The 21,383-nt window shown below is 47.5% G+C and overlaps 1 protein-coding gene across 1 annotated transcript in view; it reads left to right on the top strand.

Moving 5' to 3' along the window:
• Positions 1-608: 608 nt before the first annotated feature.
• The window catches only part of CCDC69 (coiled-coil domain containing 69), a 50,192-nt gene continuing 29,417 nt past the window's right edge, over positions 609-21,383 (top strand). The window contains exon 1 of the mRNA XM_088478333.1: positions 609-756. Within this exon, the coding sequence (XP_088334459.1) occupies positions 709-756 (48 nt within the window). The 5' untranslated portion in view covers positions 609-708. The remainder of the gene's footprint in view (positions 757-21,383) is intronic.

Genomic DNA, 21,383 nt, shown 5'->3' on the forward strand with positions numbered 1-21,383 from the left:
TCAGCTGGAAGCAGGACAGTTGGGAGGTATGCTTATAACCAATGCAGGAAACTGATACTAATGATCCCATTTGAATGTATATATGAATGTATAATTATATGTATATGTATATATATATATATATATAAATATATTATATTACAGCTATATAATGGGGATAAGGTGCAATCAGGGAGATTGCTAGACTCTTTAGGGAGTCAGGGAGATTGCTACTATTTCAGGGAGCTCCCTGACAATCAGGGAGATTTAGCAAGTATGCCCTTGGCCCTCACTTTATGTAATGCTTATAGTACATATGTTACCTATAGTACCAGCAGCAGCTAAATAAGTTCACTTCAACAATACGAGCCCTCCCAGCTCATCCTGTATGTACCAGGCTCTAAACCTACAGCAGAGATGAAGTCACTTTGACTAGTAGTAATAAAACAGCTTTCCCCACCTCTCCCATGAAGCCGGGCACTTACTATATTGCATGCAGCTGTCACCTAGGGCCCAGTAGTCTTCCAGGCATAACAGGGAGCTGCTATTCTGGTACTTACGGCTACTATAGTTTTGTGTTGCTAAAGTTTAGAGCAAGTAGTTTTTAGTTAGTGTGTGAGAGGGGTGTGTGTAAGACAGGGGCAGCCAGCCAAAGCACAGAGAGGGAAGGGGGGTGAGATGTGACCTATACTACACTGGAGGCTGTAAACTCTAAATCGGGGTGCAGTTATGGGTTGCAGAGCCACTAAAATGTGCTGCCCAAGATCCAGGAACAAGGTAAATGCTGTATTATTCTATTATTGGCTGCACTTTGCTGTTTGCACTGTTGGAGGAAGTTCAGGAACTAAACTTCTGTTTAACGGTCTCCCTGACATTTCAGTGATTGACATGTCATAGAGTTGGAGGAAATGCAGATTAAACCTGTGGCCTTTCCACCCTTGTGGTTGATGAGGGGTTAAGTGTTGGCCTCTAACTTCTGCTTGTGTGAATGGCATAGCAGGGCTTTGTGCTGTAATTGTCTTGGAGACGCCAATATATTCCTGTAGGGTGAGCTGCTGGTCTTGGGTATGGTGCAGTGTGGCTGCATGAGAGAGCTGTATAATAATTACTAACAGTGACAGAGGTCAGGTCAGATACAGTGACCCCTTGTTAAAGGACTGTGATGCGTCCCCTGACCTCCCCTGTCATGCATCAGGTGTACTCAGCCCCTGTCATGCATCAGGTGTACTCAGCTAATCTGGTAACTGTTTAGGTGGCAGGATCTTGTGATCATTCATTTGTGCATGTTCATTAATGATCAAAACTAGACAGTGACATTAACATTAAAATTAACATTGCTAAGTTTTTTTTTTTTAGTATTAAATTTACTTTTATTCTATTTCATACAATAACAACATGTTGATTTTTCCTGGTACTTAAATAGCTTTGCTGGTATATTACTCCTTTAGGGGGAGATGTATCAAGCCTTGGAGAGAGAGAGAAAATGACGAAGTTGCTCGTAGCAACCAATCAGCTTCTATTTGACATTATTCTAGCACAGCTTGTAAAATGACAGGAGCCCATTGCTTGGTACTTTTACCTCTCTTCACTTTATCTCTCTCCAAGATTTGATACATCTCCCCCTTAGGCACTTATAAAGTCAGGTCATTCTTAAAAATACCAGTGGCGTATCGATAATGGGTGCAGGATGTGTGGTGCACACGGCCCACACCGCAGACCCTGCACCCATACATTATACTTACCTCCCCGGGGTCCGGCGCTGCAGAGATCACCACCATGACATTTCTCCGGAGACCTATGCATGCGCATTAGGCTCTGGCACACTGCCAGAGACTAGTACACGCGCCCATTCCAATCCTGGAAGCTTAGTTATAGTCAGGGCCGGCGCTAGGCAGCGCTGCGCACAGCGCCATCCTGTGTTGCCGCCCCTTCCCTCCTCCGCTCCCTCCCCCTGTGCTTAAATATGTCCTATAGCGCTGGGAGGGAGATGGGTGTTTCCTGCGCCCTCCGGAAACAGTAGCACTCCGGGCGACAGACCGGCTTGCCCGTGCCTGGAGCCGCTACTGGTGATAGTGTACTGTAGTTCTCTAACCGCAGAGGCGTCTTAACAGAGGAGGGGTCCTGTGTGCATTCCCCCTCCTCTCTCCCCGTTGGCCGGCTGCGCCACCGCAGTAGTAAACTCTGAGCACCAGTCTGTGTCCAGAGTCTACTGCGCAGGTCACCGGGAAAATGGCGCGGACACCATTTTCCCGGCGATTTCCCTAGTGCGGGAGCCATTTTTCAGGTGTCTTGTCCAGCGCTACCACCCGACGCGGGACTTCAGAGAGGCAAGTACAAAAACATATGGGCGCGGTGTGGGCCTCCCTTGGATCCAGGGGCCCGTATGCACCGCAAACCCTGCACCCATTATAAATATGCCCCTGTCTTGCCGTGTCTCGCCAAGAGAGATATAGCATACTAAATTCATGTAAAAGTAAACATTTTCACGTTGTGAGTTTATTCGTTATCATCGTATCCCACCTGCATTTAAAATGCGAGATATCACACATGGGAACCAGGACCTGGCAACCAGAAGCCTGGAGCTTATGAGAATAGCATTAGCTGAGATTTGAGGGTAAATTTGCTGAGCGGAGGGATTTGCGGAGTGCAGCTTTTGGGCGCGTTCAACCCCGGATTTAAAAAAGTGCCTTTTTTTTTACTGTCAAGATTAGTGGCGTTTTAAAATCTAGGGTTAAACACGCCGAGAAACAGTGGTTTGTAAAAAGCCTCCGCTTAGTAAATTTACCCCTTGGTGCCAGCTTGGTGTTATGAATGGTTTTGCCCTCTCCTAGCAGCTGGGTCATTGTAACGCAGTCCCTATACTCCGAGCATCTCCTGCCATGGTAGTGTTGATGGGCAGGAATGTGCTTTGGCTGCTTTAAGCGATTCAGTCATTGCAGCAATGACCCTGTTCTGCTCCCTCACATTCTGGCACATATATATACACAGTACTAGGTTGCTGCTAGCACTCCCACACACGTTCTGTCAGTACCACAGAGTATGTGCAAAGCACTAGAGAGCTTCTATTTATTACTCCGTTACCAACTGGTCCTAATTTCCAGGGGCAGTCCTAGGCTTTCAAGATTTGTCCCTGCAAATGTTCCTATCTGTCCAGTATTTTGTTTCTACTGCTTATTTGATGCAATTCCTCCCTCTTATTCCTATACTCTGATCTTTGTAAATTAATACAAAGGGATGGCTGTGTCATCCCCCCGCAATTTTGCACCGAAAAATTAAATTTCTCTTTGCGGCAATAAGAAATTCCCTATCAGGTTAAAGCAGTGGTCAGGGAACAGGGGTAAATTACCCCACATGGGGTAAAAATGAAATTCCTGGGGGTAATGGACGGACGGCCGGGCATACATATGAATCATTCTATAATGATGATTCATATGCATGCCCGGCTGTGTCCCGCAGGGAGGCTCTAAGCCGGACACCCGCTGAGATGTTATTACCAGGGCGCCCGGCTCCTTCCCTGCAGCGCCGCGTTAGCTGGAGTTCTCTTCTGAACTCCAGCTTCCGCCTCTCTACATGCGCACTATGGTAGAGACATCATAACGTCTCTCCAATAGTTCCGAGGAGCAGCCGGGCGGACAGGACGGCGGCGGATGCAGGAGCGGCCTTAAGGTAAGTGTTGTTTTTTTTTTTTTTTATTGTACAAATGTCACTACAGGGGCACTACTACAGGGGCTTAACTATGGGGGCACTACTACAGGGGCATTATATGGGGGCACTACTATATGATTTCCTTCCTTTCAAATCAAGGGGGTAACGTCGACGCATCTAAATATATTTTGGGGTAAAAGGTAAAAAGTTCCCTGACCCCTGGGTTAAAGCATCATTATTTTCTAACGCTATTACTTTACTTCCGGGTCCGTCACTGGCTTCTTAAATGTGTATGCGGGATCATGAACGTGCAAGTGGTGGTTACTGGTGACCATAAAAAAAACCCCATTGCGTTAATGTAAATCTAGAGGCTGCAAATGCTGACGCCACCAGATTGTGTTAGATGGTTATTTTTGAAATTGACCCCATGGCCTCGAAGTGCGAAGTCTAAAAACTAACCTGATCGCTTACGCAATCACTTTACTACTGGGTTCGGTCCTGGCAGAGCTACAGTGTGGCCATCGGGTGCACGTTTACATGCAGTCATCATCAAAGGATCCCTCTCTGAAAAACAATGCAATAGTGTAGTTTATATGTTACAGTGACTAATCCCATCAAAATATGGCGTTCCTTATTGTGACTCAAGCTCCAAAAAGCCGCATCACATTCCCTCTTGAAAACTATGGCAGCAGATGCCTCCGATATCCTTTTTCATACGTTATTGGGATACCTAATTAATGCTAAAACCCTCCCGAAACTGGAGTTTGGGGAGGATTTTCCACAAAACAATATTTAATAAATATGTCCCTATTCATGGTACCATTGGACAGAATTATAATGATGGTGTTGCATTATAACTCCTATTCATTAAATATTCCACAGTTTTGGGATAACAAATATAACAAACTGTGGCCCTCATTCAGAGCCGTACACTCTGAGCAGAGCGCATGCTCTGAATGAGGGCCGCCCTCCATAATTATGGAGCGTACTCCTGGACGCTCGTATAGCTGTGGGTCACCACCCACAGCCTATACGAGCGTGCAGTTTGATGGCCGCGATGGTCTTGACCATCGCGACCATCGCCACTGCGAGCCGGAGCCTGCGGCTGAGGTTTTCAACCGCAAGGCCCGGACTGATTTTGGGTCTATCAGAGCCAAAATCACTCCCACTGACATCACTAGTGATGTCAGTGGGCCGGCTTCTGACGGTAGGCGTTCCCTTGGGAACGCCCCCGTCAGGGAGGCACGCCCCCGGCACGCCCACCAAAGGGGGTGTGCTGTCAATCAACATCGACAGCACGCCCCCTTTGATCAGACACAACGAGCGAAGGAAAGTCCTTCGCTTGTCGCGTCTGGCGCATGCGCACGACGGAGCTCCCGCCGTCGTGCGCATGCGCAGTGCACAACATCGACCAACTTGCGAGCGGACAGCCGCTCGCGAGTGGGTCTGAATCAGGCCCTGTATCCAGAATAAGAGAATCCTATAACCCCAAATGTTGTGATTTATACCCCTTTTACACCAGAGCAAAAACCTGGGCTCTTGCTGGGTCTACCCGGGTTGCAGCTCAGGATGGACCTGGGTAATGGTGCAGTGTAAACAGTGCAACCCAGGTTATCCGACCTGGGTCATGCCTAAAATGCTCTGATTGGTGGTTGTGGAGCAGTCACCTCCCACTTTTTATGACCTCACAAGTTTAGCATGTCAGACCGAGGTTCAGTGTGAACTGGGCTGACCTGAGAATAACCCACCCAGATCGATGGTGCTGTGTAAATGGTGTATGACCTGGCTTGGAACAATATCTGAAAACCCAGGTCAGACCCGGGTTTTTGGTGGAAAAGAGGTGTTCGTCAGGACAGTGCCCCTTTGAGGGGAGCTGTCCTGCTGTCCCAATCAGTACAGCATTTTAATGCCGGGTACAAACTAAACTGTGGCACATCATGCAGGGAGAGAGAGGAGCCTGCTGCTGCTCAGCAGAGGCAGCAGACAGCCTGGATCCTCTGCAGCCCAATAAACAATAGCATGTGCTGGACTGGAGACGGAGGCTTCTACCGCTGAGTAGCAGCAGCCTCATCTCCCTGCATGATGTGCCGCTGCGCTGCTATACAGCAGCCAGCGGTAGTGGACAGGTAAGAAGTGCAACAGGAGTACGGTCCCCCCCCCCACTCCCCCAATTCTATCCCTCTAACACTTCTTACCTGTCCACTAACGCTGGTACCCCGCTGCAGTGCACTCTCACCTACTCAATTGCAAGTAGAGATGAGCGGTTCGGATACCGTGGAATCCAAACCGCTCCGAACATAGGGGATCCGAGTCCACCCGAACGCTGTGTTCCCCGCCTGACTCGGATCCCCGTTTGGGGCCGAACGGCGGCCGCCTGTTGTCGGATTCTCACTAGAGAATCCAACGTCAGGGCTCCTTGAGTGTAGGGCAGAACGCTGTGATAGCGGTCTGCCCTACACAGAACAAACACAGCCGCCAGCGGCAGCTGTGTGCTTGTTACAGCAGCCAATGAGAGTCACACATACTCTCATTGGCTGCTACACGGAGGGAGCCGGCTGGAGCTCACTCATGAGCTCCGTCTTCCGGCTCCCTCCTCCTTGCATGGCAGCAGAGCGGACAGCGGCTGGAGCGGGGATACACGTAAGTTTTTTTTTTTTTTTTTAATGTGGATAAGGGCCGGGGGCGCTACTGGGGGGGGGCATACTACTGTGGGCCTGCTACTTGGGGGGGCCATACTACTGGGGGGCATACTACTGTGGGCATTGTGTAAAAGGGTCACTACTGTGGGCATTGTGTAAAAGGGGCACTACTGTGTGTGGTAACATAAATAAGAGACACTACTTTATGGTGTAATGTGAATCAGGGGCACTATGTGCAGTGTAATGTGAATAAGATTGTGCACTGTGACTCCTTGGGCCGTAGCCCACTATGTAAACAAGTACTGTGATTCTACTGCCCATACCCCACTGGGTGGGTGCACTACATTTCATTTCTGCCACTGCTGTGTGGCAATGTGTCATAGATGCGCTTTATACTGCGGTGTCTGTGTCGTTGTGCCGCTGCTCTGTCGCTTAGTAACCAGTCAGCTCACTGCAACTTTTGGCCAATAATGTTGAAAACAATATTAGCTGTGAGGTGGTCTAAATTGACTGGAAATTAATGTTATTGAGGATAATAATACTCTAGGAAGAAAAAAAAGACCAATTTATGTGATTTTAGCTTTTTTTTGTAAATTTTTGTAAAAAAAATCCAAATCCAAAGCCAGTCACCGAGGTTTGGCAAATCCAAATCCAAAGCCGGACGACGAATTAGAACCAAATCCAAATCCGGCAAAAATAGTCCGGCGCACATCCCTAACTGCAAGTGGAGACGCAAATAAATTGTGCGCCACTCTACATCCCACACATACGTGAAGAAATTTGTCTATAGCAACTAATTTACTTCTAGCTGTCCTTGATCTATTGCATACTATAAAATGATACAGTAGGTAGAATCTAATTTGGTTGCTATGGGTAACTTCTCTACTTGTCCTCTTGGATGGGATAACTTACTGTATGACTACATGGGGGGAGGCCTGCCTAAATCAGTGGCGGATCTAGGAGGGTGGTAGCAATCAGTGTGATCATCCCCTGTCCTGAAACACTTCCCTCCTGCTGTCAGCTCTAGAAGCAGAGCGCAGGTGTGCGTCACATGGGATTCAGTCATAAGGTCGCCAAAACAATGTTGACCGCCATAATGTCTGCATTGTGCACATGTTTACAGGCATCTTCACAAAGTCGACATCTGCAAGCCCGACATTCTCAGAAATATCGACGTTACACTGTGGGATGGGAGGGTTATGGTGGGTACAGACTGGGCGATATTACTGATAGGGATGTGCGCCGGACCATTTTTGCCGGATTTGGATTTGGATTTGGTTCTAATTCGTCGTCCGGCTTTGGATTTGGATTTGCCAAACTGCGGTGACTGGCTTTGGATTTGGATTTGGATTTGGATTTGGATTTTTTTACAAAAATTGACAAAAAAAGCTAAAATCACATAAATTGGTCTTTTTTTTCTTCATAGAGTATTATTAACCTCAATAACATTAATTTCCAGTCAATTTAGACCATATCACAGCTTATAATATTGTTTTCAACATTATTGGCCAAAGGTTGCAGTGAGCTGACTGGTTACTAAGCGACAAAGCAGCGGCACAACGACACAGACACCACAGTATAAAGCACATCTATGACACATTGCCACACAGCAGTGGCAGAAATGAAAAGTAGTGCACCCACCCAGTGGGGTACGGCCAGCAGAGTCACAGTACTTGTTTACAAAGTGGGCTACGGCCCTAGGAGTCACAGTGCACAATCTTATTAGCATTACACCGCACATAGGGCCTGATTCACATTACACCATAAAGTAGTGTCTCTTATTTATGTTACGACACACAGTAGTGCCCCTTTTACACAATGCCCACAGTAGTGACCCTTTTACACAATGCCCACAGTAGCGGTGTCCCTTACACAATGTCCCCCAGCAGTGGTGCCCCCTATGCAGTCCCCTTAGTAGTACGGTCCACTATGCAGTGCCCCCAGTTGAATGCTCCCCAGTAGTATGCCCCCCATTAGCAGGCCCCCCCAGTAGTATGTCCCCCATTAGCAGGCCCCCCCAGTAGTATGCCCCCCATTAGCATGCCACCCAGTAGTATGCCCCCCCAGTTGTATGGCTCCCCCAGTAGTAGGCTGCCCCAGTAGCAGGCCCCCCCAGTAGTAGGCTGCTCCAGTAGTAGCCCCCCCTGTAGTATGGGCCCCCCCCCTGTAGTATGGCCCCCCCTGTAGTAGGCCCCCCCAGTAGTATGGCCCCCCCCAGTAGCAGGCCCCTCAGTAGTATGGCCCCCCCAGTAGCAGACCCCCCCCAGTAGTATAGCCCCCCCCAGTAGCAGGCCCCTCTGTAGTATGGCCCCCCCAGTAGTATAGCCCTGCCCAGTAGCAGACCCCCCCCAGTAGTGCAGACCCCCCCAGTAGTATAGCCCCCCCCCAGTAGCAGGCCCCTCTGTAGTATGGCCCCCCAATAGTGCAGATCCCCCCCAGTAGTATGGCCCCCCCAGTAGCAGACCCCCCCCAGTAGTATAGCCCCCCCCAGTAGCAGGCCCCTCTGTAGTATGGCCCCCCCAGTAGTATTGCCTCCCCCAGTAGCAGACCCCCCCCCAGTAGTGCAGACCCCCCCCCAGTAGTATAGCCCCCCCAGTAGCAGGCCCCTCTGTAGTATGGCCCCCCCAGTAGTATAGCCCCCCCCCAGTAGCAGACCCCCCCAGTAGTGCAGACCCCCTCCCCCAGTAGCGCCCCCGGACCTTTGACAAGTAAAAAAATAAAAAAAATAAAACTTACCTGTATCCCCGCTCCCGCGCCGTCCGCTCTGTCACACGCTGAGGAGGGAGCCGGAAGACGGAGCTCATGTGTGAGCTCCAGCCGGCTCCCTCCGTGCAGCAGCCAATGAGAGTCTGTGTGACTCTCATTGGCTGCTGTAACAAACACACAGCTGCCGCTGGCGGCTGTGTGTCTGTGTCTGTGTAGGGCAGAGCGCTATCACTGCGCTCTGCCCTACACGCGAGGAGACCTGATGTCGGATTCTCTAGTGAGAATCCGACATCAGGCGGCCGCCGTTCGGCCCCGAACGGGGATCCGAGTCAGGCGGTGAACACCCGAACAGGGTTCGGGTGGACTCGGATCCCCAATGTTCGGAGCGGTTCGGATTCCACAGAATCCGAACCGCTCATCTCTAATTACTGAGCGACTGCACGATTACGACATCGTAATCGTGCAATCGCTCAGTAATCGTACACAAATCGTGCACTTTTATGTCGGAAACGACCAGCGATGCGCACTCCCCCTGGTCGTTTCCGACATTGTCCATCGCCTGAACATGCAGCACAACCTGACGACCTCGTCAGGTTGCTGCATGTCAGGGAATGGGGGAGAGAGCCCGGCGCTGAACGATATCGTTAATGATATCGTTCAGCGGCTGTGCTCAATGTCATGAACGACATTGTGCACAGCCTGCCGGGGACACACTACACGATATCGCTCAGGAAGCATATCGTGTAGTGTGTACCCACCATTAGGCAGAGGCTTCACAGGGTCTGGTGACACCCGGTGAGCAATCTGAATACCCCCAGGCACGCATGGCTGAAAGGGGGCATGGCCTAAATAAAGGGGATCCCGATAACATCACGCCGGGGGCAGCCCAGCATCACCGGAGCCTGGGGAGTCTGCATTATTCGAGCCGGGTGCTGCAGGAGAATGTCACGCTGCAGCACCCAGCTCCTGTCACTGCAGAGGAGCCGCACCCCCCGCATGACACCACTGGGGTTAGGCACTAGGCAACACAGCTGCCACAGGGAGCACGTAAGTCACAGCTAACGACTGGAAATGGTTTGTCGACATTCTATCATGTCAACATTTCAGCAGTGCCCACATGGTGAATGTCAACATGGTGAATGCCGACATGCTAAGCATGTTGACGTTTCAACCATGTCAACATGCTGAATTTTGACGTTATAAACCTTACCCTGGCAAATCAGGGCAGGGAGAGAGCAGAGACTGCTGCCTCTCAGCAGCAGCAGTCTCCCTCTCCAACCCAGCACACAGCAGTCTCTGCTCTCTCCCTGCTCTGGTGCTGCACACCTGCGCCTGCTGCTGGAGCTGACAGCTGTAGGCAGGAGGGAAGTGTAATGAGGAGGGGGGCATCACCCTGTTCACCTCCCCTCTGGATCCGCCACTGGCATAAATAGGGTATATCCAAAAGTGGACTTTCCTATGGATGGCCATTGGAGGTTTAACCATTGATAGTACCATCGGTGCTTAGCATCGATGGCATGAAACCATTGATGATTTCACTCATCGTTAAACATCCCTGCTTGTCCTATAGAGCAGGCAGCAGACCAATCAAGGAATGGGGCAAGTTGGTGAAGGAGCTAATCTCAGTTTACTTGCGCGGGCTAACAAAAAACCATTGCTGAGTTTCTGCCATCTATGGCACACCATTGGTGGTTAACTATCGACGGAGAGGTAGCCATCCCTAGATTTCCTGTTGCTGTTGTTATAATTAGACCAATTATTTGAAAGGGACCATACATCATGTATTATTTCTCTGTGATTAGGTTTGCAGAACCAGTTTTATGGCCAGTGCTGTAATGATGGGGTGAATTCTGTTTGAGTGCACACACACATACAGTATAGAATAGAATTAGTGGCTCTGGTCTGTACCATCCTGTGCACACTGAGGATGTACTACAGTACTCAGACACTCCCAGTCCCAACTCCCTTTTTATTACCAGACGGCACAAATCTCGTAAACACTGTTTGACATTACAAATGGGGTTGGCATGAGCCGTGAATCTGTTTTCCAGTACAGCAGATTATACATTCCTTCTAGGGATCTGTCCGAGGTACAGTATGAAGCCTCAGGCCAGGGAGGGTTCTCTGTACTCCTGCTGCTATACAGTCTAGAAGTGGGAGCGAATGGATTTTCCTGTTACAGTTACTGACGTCCTTTCTAAAAATGGGCAATGCTTTTCCTGCCAGTCTTCTTATTAATTTGCAGAAATTGTGTTTATCCTTGTGGTAAACAGCTGGCATCATGTGATAAGTTAGTGTGATAAAACCCTGGAATTGTAATCAATGGGAGATATATACAGTATGCCACAGGTTTTTAGCTTCTGTCTGGTCGACACAAGCTGATTAGCAGCCTTGATTGCCAGACCACCTGTGAGAGGCTGATAAAGGGTGCGCCAGTCTCTATAGTCGGTCTCTCGCTGCCTGGGGAACAGGTCAGATGCCAGTTGGGAGACACTGTCAGTACTGAATGTAAGTGTTGTGCTAAAGACTTCTTTTTTGCAAGAGTGATGCTAGGTCCTTCTACTCTGAGGGGCCCATTTATTAATGTTCGCATTTGCAATGCGATCTGGGCATGACAGTACCGCCCATGATCGCATTGCAAAATGCAATCATATCACCTGAGTGTACCATCCGGCACATGCAGGGACAGGAGCCCTTCCGAAAGGAGCCCGTCCATGCGATGTGCCCGGAGTGCTCCCGGGGCTGCTGCACATGCGCAGTCCAACGGCATGCACATACACGGCGGCCGGAACCGTCTCCCAGCTAGATGGCCAATATCCGGAATGCATCGTGTTCTGGATGTTGGTAAATCTGGCAGCATCGCATCCCCCATAGAAACCTATTGAGCGTGTGGCTGCCTGCGGGATTGGAGGGATTGCAGCAGCTATCTGAGATACCTGCTGCAGTCCCTCCTTAATAAATCTAGGGGAAAACTAATATTTGCGGTTAACCCCCGAAAATGGGTGTTTTGGGGGCTTAAGCAGCAATGATAAATGGCCACCTGAGCGAGGGAATCATGTTGTTTAGTTAGAGCCGGGCAGGCCAGGATTTACTTGTATGTCTTGTTTATTTTTGTGCTGCTAATAAAACTAGCTGCAGATACTTATACCAAGGCCCTGGATTGATCTACTGCTACTTGGCTGCAAGTGCAACCGTTTTCCCCAGGAGACAGCACCCTTACCCTGATCTTGCCACATTAGTTACAGGAATTGTACTTATTAGGCGTGAGTCATAGTTGGATGCAAAAATACTCCAAAACCGTAGACACAATAATACATCTACACGCTTACATTCTAGATGCTTATTTTCAGTAGCATGCATCTTAGATATGTGCAACGAAATCCATATGTCTCCAATATCTGCTGCATACCTTTTTAATACATAAGGGTATCTGTATGTATTACAGTAAACCTCCGAAAACATAATTTTTCTAGTAATGATACATCCCACCCTCTGTGTGCCTGGAAAAGCCAACAGTACATTACAGCCCAGCTAATTGGTAAAATGTAAGTACATTTACTAACCGTCTGTAAATGAGCCTGTTATATTTTTCTTGTCGGTGAAACAAAATTAGATTATTATATACATATCAAGGACAGAATTACTACCGTGAACACCAAACAGTGGGGCAGATTTCGGTCAGAGCGAGGTCCCTTTGCGCACTCCTGGGTATGACGGTAAGCAGAGCCGTAGCTAGACTTTTTGGTGACCTGTGCCAGAAAGAGCATTGGTGCCCCCCTCATTTTTCAAAGGGCATGATGCACCCAAAAAAGGGCCATGGCTTCATGGGGAAGGGCCAGGGAACAGATAGGAGAGGCCAGGAGATGCTGGGGATAAAATAAGAGGAAGCTACAAGCAAGAATGATTATAAACAGAAATTTGATAGGTCCAAACAGCACCCCCTGTCCTGTGGTGCCCTGTGTGATGGCATCAGCCACACTACCCTAGCTACGGCCCTGATGGTAAGTCAAGCACTGCTTGTTTGTGCCCGCACCTCTGTGGGGTGTGAGAAAACAACATGCCATGCTTGTTACCTGTAACATCATATGAGGCTCCTACGGAACCTTGCGCCGACTTTTATGGTACTACATTTATTAAAGCTTATTCATATTTTGTTGCTATGCGTTACTGCACTTTATTAGCAAACAATCACTACTGTCTTCCAGCTGGAAGACAAAAATTTCAGGGAGCTCTCCCAGACTTCCAGGAGCATAGGCCACCCACCCAGATGCCGCGTCTCTTCCTTGTGGATTGTACATCTAGTTATGGCGCAGCCAACTGTACTTTTTCTCTTGGAGCAAACAGCAGGCATGCAAGTACATAATCTCTGCTTGGTTAATTCAGACAGTAATTGTTTACTAGTAATTTTCTGTGTATCTTGTGGCATGAAACGATTGCCAGCAGGGTCACTGTCATGAGACACTGAGCAGGGGGAATGTGCTGGGGCAGGATTAATGTTATGGATTCTTTGTCTTGTTTGATGCTTCTGGCATTTCCATCTACAAAGCTACAGCACAATCCAAACATGTAGACCCACATATACAAAAATATAGTTTTCTACAAGGAACCCTTCCCTGGCGCTGGTCCCTGGAGACATAATAAAGTTTTGCAATACAGTGAGCAAAGTGGGCACGAGTACATTGAAGGAGATTATTCATCATGAAACTTAAGGTGCATACACACACAACGATTTTGTTACTAATGATTTTATTAACGATTTTATGAACGTTTTTCTGTCAGATTATGTCAGATTTTTTAAAGTGTAATGAACGATTTTTTTTGAATTACAAACGATTTTTGCATATTCCCTTACTGAAAATCGTTGAGTTGACAAGTTTGACTGAACTACAAACGTGAACGCGAATGAATGATTATCGTTCATCATTTGACTCAGAAAGTGAACAATTTTTTCAAACGATTAACGTTAAACGATAATCAAAATCAAAATAAAAAAAAATAGTTAACTATTATGTTGGCTACATAAAAGTTTTCCTTTTATATACAGTATATCTCAATTTAATTTATCCAGGTGCATTTATGCATCTCGCCATGCTATTAATGTAGATTGAGCGCTTCATGCGCTATATGCCAACAACCCCTCATACAGTAAATTATTGTTGATAAGGGAGTGCGCTACTGCACAGAATCCATTTTGTTCCTCCAGGGAGGCTTCATTCTCTGTTCCAAGATGGCTGCCAAAGTTACTACTGAGCATGTGCGGGGCCGTTTTGTCTTTACTGGGAGATATTGAAACAGCGAGAGACCCGGTGTTATTACCTACAACTGTTCCAGCGTCCTGCACCGCTAATCGCAAGCTATATACAGTCACCGGCTTTTGAGCTGTATCACACCCCACTCCACTTAAGGTCTGCTCCATCATAACCAATGTATTACAGTGTGTATGGCTGAACATCACAAATCTACCAATAAACCATCCTACTGGCTAGGCAACTGGTCTGTCTGTAGTGAAAAGGCATCCGCTGGTGTGCACATAACTCCCTCATACAAACGCACCTGTACACACGCTTTTCAACTAATTATACATTTCAAATAGCCAGCAGTTCCCACTATCATTGCTTTGGTACTACCCCCGTGATCACCAATGTATTTTATAGTGTACATTACTTAGGGGAGATCTATCAAGTAGTCTAAAGAGTGGAGAAGTTGCCCATAGCAACCATTCAACTTCTACCTATGTTTTTATAGAATGTACTTGATAAATGCTACCTTGAAGCTAATTGGTTGCTACTGGCAACGTCTCCACTCCTAAGATGGGTACACACTTAACAATATTTTGAATGATTTTTCCGATTCCGACTGCGCAGAACAACAAATCTTTCAAATCGCCAAGTGTGTACCCACTATGTTGGGTAGTGCGCCTTCCGACAGTGTTGTTAGCTGCCCGACATGCAGTTCAACCTAATGATGCGACTGATGACCCCATGCGGCAGGGGCCAACATATAGGGCAGTCGGGCACCGGATCGTCTAATGTGTACAGGCTGCCAGATATGTTGGCCCATTGAGAGGTGGTGTCAGTCACATCGCTGGGTACACACATAATTTAGTGTGTACCCAGCTTTACACTGCTTGATACATCTCCCCTATATAACCTACCCTCCCCTATATAACATCTGCTATACTTTACACCTGCCCCCCCCACCCCAAAAACAAAACAAAAGCACAAATACAGTGACTGATCATCCACTATGCAACCTTGGGCCCAGTGGGCACCCAAATTCATCTAGTTATTATTGTCTCGTGGGAACACGCATCATTGGTTGTTCGAACCATACACACTAGACTTGACCCGATCGGATCCCCTCCCATGAGCCCCCGCGTCCTTCTGTGCATGCGCAGAAGGACTTCTGGGTGTTCAACCCGGAAGTCCCTCTGCCCGGCAGCATCGCAAAGGACAGCTCTCATCGAGAGAGCTGTCCTTTGCGAAATCCTTGGTACATACCGCGGTAATGAACCGCGGTATGTACGCGAAGTCGGGGGGGATGTACCGCAACGGCGATGTCACCGTTAATACATCTCCCCCTTTATCTCCATGCAAGGCTTTAGTAAATAGACCCCAAAATTTCCAGCTTTATTACAAGATTCAGTACATTATAGTTTCATTATACCAGGGAAATGCACAGCGTGGGCCGTCCAGTCCCAGTCTGAAAGAGGGGGCTGCAAATAATTTATTTCTTCTTGTGAAGATAAAGGGGTCTATTTACTAAGCAGTGTTAGGAGAAGTGAAAAGTGAAGAGTGAAAAGTGATAAGGTGCCAGCCAATCAGCTCCTAACTGCCATCTCATAGGCTGTGTTTGAAAAATGACAGTTAGGAGCTGATTGGCTGGCACCTTATCACTCTTCACTTTTCACTTCTTCTAACACTGCTTAGTAAATAAACCCCATAGTCCCCCATACCAAATTGCACTGGATCTCTTTCCAGCACCCCCAGGCTTTGGGTACAGGGGTAATAGCAATACATACTTTTCTGTTCTGTCTAAATGTTCCTGAGACTCCAGAATTTTTGTGAGTCCCCCCAGATTCCTGGGAGTGTAGCACACCCTCCAAATCCTGCCTCCTGATGTGTGATGCAGCGGGTGGCAGGGCTGTGATGAAGTATATCACACTCCTCCACACCTGCCCTCTGGACCTCGGGGAAACTGCTGGAGGTAAGCTGCAAAAAGAATGGAGGAGTTCTTGGTCTATGGGGGAGATGTATTAACGGCAAAATACGGTAAAACCCCCGAAAATGCAGTTTTCGGGGGTTTTACCGCATTCCCCGTATGTATTACCTTCAGGTGGCGTTACCCAATAGAAGCCTATGGGCTTCTTAGCGCGACGCTCGGGGCTGGGAGGGATCCGATTGGATCCCTCCCATGAGCCCCCGCGGCCCGCGTCCTTCTGTGCATGCGCAGAAGGACTTCTGGGTGTTCAACCCGGAAGTCCCTCTGCCCGGCAGCATCGCAAAGGACAGCTCTCATCGAGAGAGCTGTCCTTTGCGAAATCCTTGGTACATACCGCGGTAATGAACCGCGGTATGTACGCGAAGTCGGGGGGGATGTACCGCAACGGCGATGTCACCGTTAATACATCTCCCCCTATCTGTGCTAATTTGGACATTTTGCTTTTTTCTACTTTGAGGCGTTGGTTGAGTTTAAATATAGACATCTGCAATTCTTTTAAAAAGTAATAATGATGGAAGCTTTCCCCATTCCCAGCCGCCCATTAAAATTAGTATAATAACCTAACAACAGATATAGCCTAAATTAGCATCCCGTACAGAGTCGCTGAGATTCACACAATTTTTTGTATCTTCTGTGTCATCAATTTATTTATTTCTTTTCCCCACACAACTTTCCTGTTTTCCATCTGAAACCCACATTAAAAATATCTCCTCTATCAAACTTGACCGAGCACTGCTGGCGTAAGATAGCAATATATCATCCGTGAGAGACGCCCTTACATTAGACGCCCTTACATTAGACGCCCTTACATTCTTTATGCTTGCGATAGTTTCGCTCCACATGTGGAAAAGAGGGAGCACGTTCACAAGTACCATTATATGAAGCAAAATTTGTACACAAAGCAAAGTGTTTGCATTTTTTTTCCTACACTATGAGCCGTATTCAATTTGAGCCGAGCCACGATACTTTTTCGCGTACTGGACTTTTCGCCTACTTTGCCTGTTTTGTAGGCGGAAAGTATCGTGGCCGTCCCTGCTTTACCCTGTATTCAATATGGAAGTACGTGAAAACGGGACCCGGCCAAACTTGAACAGGCGGAAAGTACTGTCAGATTTGGGGAAATCAGCCTGACACCCCCCAAAAGATGCTCTGACATGGGGGTTCCCTATGGTACCCCCCCCCCCGATTTGGCTTGCTGAAGGTATTTGGTGTTTTTAAATGGGCTCAGTCGCTGCTAAGTAGCATTTTTCTATACCTGATGCAGAATAGTATTTTGCAGTATTTTTTCCAGAAAATAAGTTATCCCAGCAAATTTGGGGTATTTGAAAATGGGGGTCAGCATATTTAAAAGTTGCTATAGTGAAGTTTAAAAAATCGTGAAAAATCCACCTTCCGCAAGCACCTGGAATCTAAAAAACATCAGGGGCATACTTGGGGACCCCCCCCCAGAGTCAAGTTCGCTAGTTTTTAAGTTTGTACCCCAAATTTTTTTTTGCCCGCTTTTACAAAGTAATTTTTGGGAGTGTCCTTAAGTGTTTTTTTTTTTTTTTTTTGGCACAGTTTACCTTTGGGGGACTGTCTGATGGCTGCAGGGGGGTTCCCGCAACGTTGCACCCCAAAACCCAGATTCTGCGCGATTTTTCCGCCTCCCATTCATAGGCGAAACTTTTCCGCCTATCACATTGCATTAGGCGGAAAGTCTTTCAAATCGAATACGGGGTAAAAGCCAAACAGGCTAAAATTACGTCATCGGCGAAAAGTTTCTGCCAAAAAACACGCGGAAACTGACTTTTCGCCTCAAATTGAATATGGCCCTATACAGGAAATAGTAAAATTTCACTATAAATATCTTCATTAAATATTTTTACCTTTACTAAGACAGTGGCGCTCATTTACTCTCATTATAGTTGTGCGTAAAATGAGCTCTAAATCATAGCAGCCAATCATTTGAACTTGACAGATAAAATCTCTTTGCAGCCTAATGCTGCTTACACACTAGGCGATATATCGTTCAGTCCATCTTGCTGTGTCTAGGGGCAGATGTACTAAGCTCTGGAAAGTGATAAAGTACCAACCAATCAGCCTCTCTCATTTGTCAAACACAGCCTGTGAAGTGACAGAAGCTGATTGGTTGGTACTTTATCCCCGTCCACTTTATCTCTCTCCAAGGCTTAGTACATAGACCCAATTCTCCAATTTATCCCTTTTCAGAGCTTAGTACATCTCCTCCACCTCATTCACAGACTTGTTGCCTTGGCCGTGCTGCACAGCAAATGCGATATATCTGAAGGCTATATCTTTTACATCAGCTTGTGTGTACATACAACCGACCGACCGTTATGCTGAACACCGGAACCAGTGTTGATGACATCGCAGCTGCTTCTTCTGGACAGATATATCAGGCTGCCGATTGGTAATACTGGGTACACAGTAGACGATGTGTACCCAGCACGACATCGGCAGCGACGGGACTTGGCAACGGCAAATGCATACATACTTGCCGATGCGGGGAGCGACGGCGGGGGCCATGCTGCATTCGGTAATGTTGAATACTACTGGCATATTCATTAGTATTACTGTGATACTAAACGGCATACGCAGCTGGCATTAAGGTACGTTCTAAAATGGAGCCCCCAAGTGTGCCCCAGTAATGACGATGTGAACCTAGAAGCACGAAGGGTTACTGCCATCTGCCCGATTTGGTCCAGAGAAGCATCAGTTGGTGATCCACCCAGAAAGCTAATTGTGCTTTGTGTAACCAGAGTTAGAGTAAAGTTATTGTCCTGACGTCTGACACTGGGCCTGATCCGAGGTGCGCTCTATTGAAGCTGCGCAGCTGTTATCCAGAGATGGACGCAATGGCAATTTTTTTTTGTAATCTCTTTTTATTTATAATTTTTTGAAGATGTATACTTCACAAATATTAACATCCCCCCAAAAAATTATTTGAATAATCAACAATTCAAATATATCAAATAACATATCCAAAAAATAAAACTTCACCAAAATCCACATCAATCAAATTTTTGATTTGTTACAAAATTACATAAAACAAAAAAACAGGAATAAAAGGAAAAAAGAGGGGGGGGGGGGGAATTAAAGAAGGGCAAACTGCGGTATAGTTTATCACTCACGATAAATCAAAATCACTCCATTCCGGGCAACTGTCTATGAAATGCAGAGTACCAAGGGCCCCAGGTAGCATGAAACTTATTCACTGAATCGTGAAGGAGTGCAGTGATATATTCCATAGAAGCCAAATAACATATTTTATTTGCAATGGCGATTTTTACCAGATCATACAATTGTTTGCCATTGCGCATGCGTATAAGCAGCACTGCGATTGTCTTGCGATTCCGCACGTACAGAGAACCCATTCGCAAAGTGAGTGACATGTAGTCAGCATTTGGGGGAGGTAATGGGGGCTGTGTCTGACCGTTCAAACGCTGTTACACGGGCATGCATAAATTAGCCATTGCGTTCTCCTACGCAGCACGAGAGCCCTCAGCGTGCCATGAGAACCGCTTTATTTGAGACAGATCAGACTTGCCGCAAGGGTAAAATGGCTGCTCGATGTGCGTCGATATTACCGATATTTACACAGGTAAACGCTTCCAAATTTGTTCTGCGGCTCTCGGCAGTAACCATCGGGATGCATGCGCAGGCTGAAAACATTGTCAGCTTGCGTGCGACCTCGACGCTGAATCACGCCCACTGTCTGCGTTTTGAGAACTCACTTTTTAAAGTTCTTTAGAAAGTTGTTCAAGCTGTTGTTGCACATTTAGGTGTTTCCGATGTCATTGCGGTTTTATTTTCGTAATGAAACGCTTGGCGGGCTATAAATAGATTGAGAACACATTGCCAGATTATAGACACTAACACTTACTGCAGGTCTGTAATTACGCAATGTGTTCTGCGGTCCGTTGCACATCAAGTATATAACATTCAGGAAGATGGAAGGTGAGCCAGGATAGCACAGTGCTGAGGAGGGTGTACAGGAAGGTCGCTGACTGTATAAGGAATAGCAGAGAGGTCATGGAGGATGGAGACGTCACCCATCAATGTCATTGGTAATGTTTGGTTTGGGCAGTCTCGGTGTCACGTAGAGCGTTGAGGCCCTGATTGCAGAGGGTCGGAGCGGGTTAAGAGTTTGTACACAAGCGTTTAAAATAGTTTGGAAGCAAAGGGGATGAGATAACTAATAATAAAGTATACCTGTAGTCTACATAAACTAAATGCAGCTGGTTTCCGGAGCTGGTAGCTAGTGGCATCACTGAAGCATGTAAATGCTGATGAACTTGTTTTTATTTAGTTATTTCGTACGGGATCGGTATGGAATACCGACAGTCGGGATCCTGGCGGTCAGAATCCCGACGCCAGGATCCTGACGTGGTTAACATACCGGTATTTGCTGGTCAATATGCTAATCCTTTCCCTACCCTAACTCTCCCTCTTTGGTGCCTAACCCTACCCTCCCCCCCTAGTGCCTGAACCTATCCCCCCCCTCCCCACACCCTAAACCTAACCCTCCCCCTTAGTGCCTAACCCTCCCCCCAGCCCCGCTACTTCCCTTTAGCATCCTGGCGGTCGGGAAGCTGGCGCCGGGATTCTAACGGTGCCGGTAATGTAAGAGTCGGCATCCCATTTCGTCCATTACTTGTAATAAATATATATCTTGTTTGCTATGGTGGAAAATCACCCTCTTTGCTTCAGTTTTCACGAACGCCCAAGATTTATACATACTCGCCTACTCTCCGTCGGCATGTACGTGAGACTTCCAAATTTCAGGGCGTGTAGACCAGCCTCCTAGATCAGTAAAGTGAGAGGTTCGGGGCCTAGATGACACGGTTAGCAGTGATCTGTGATGTCGTTGTCCAGCTACCTGATGCCATAAATTGCGGCTTGCACACATGGGGCAGTGACCTTCTCAAAAGATTCTCAATAGTCTTCAAAATCATGGCTGGACAAGAAGATGGAACCAGGGCCTTAGGGAGGAGTGTGCGAGCGGTGCCTTCCGCTAGTGTGCAGAGCCACCTAGAGAGTTATGGGCACTTTCTCCTTCCGGCGGCCCCTCCACCTTGCCAGGGTCCGGGTGTTCAGCTGGCATAGGGTGCCGTTGAGTCCTGCTCCGGCACTGCATGGAACATGTGGTCTCGGGGCTTTTTGGGATACCTTGAGTGGATATTAAACGAT

The sequence above is a fragment of the Taudactylus pleione genome, unplaced genomic scaffold (genome assembly GCF_031769625.1).
Source record: "Taudactylus pleione unplaced genomic scaffold, aTauple2 ptg000212l, whole genome shotgun sequence".
Lineage (NCBI taxonomy): Eukaryota > Metazoa > Chordata > Amphibia > Anura > Myobatrachidae > Taudactylus > Taudactylus pleione.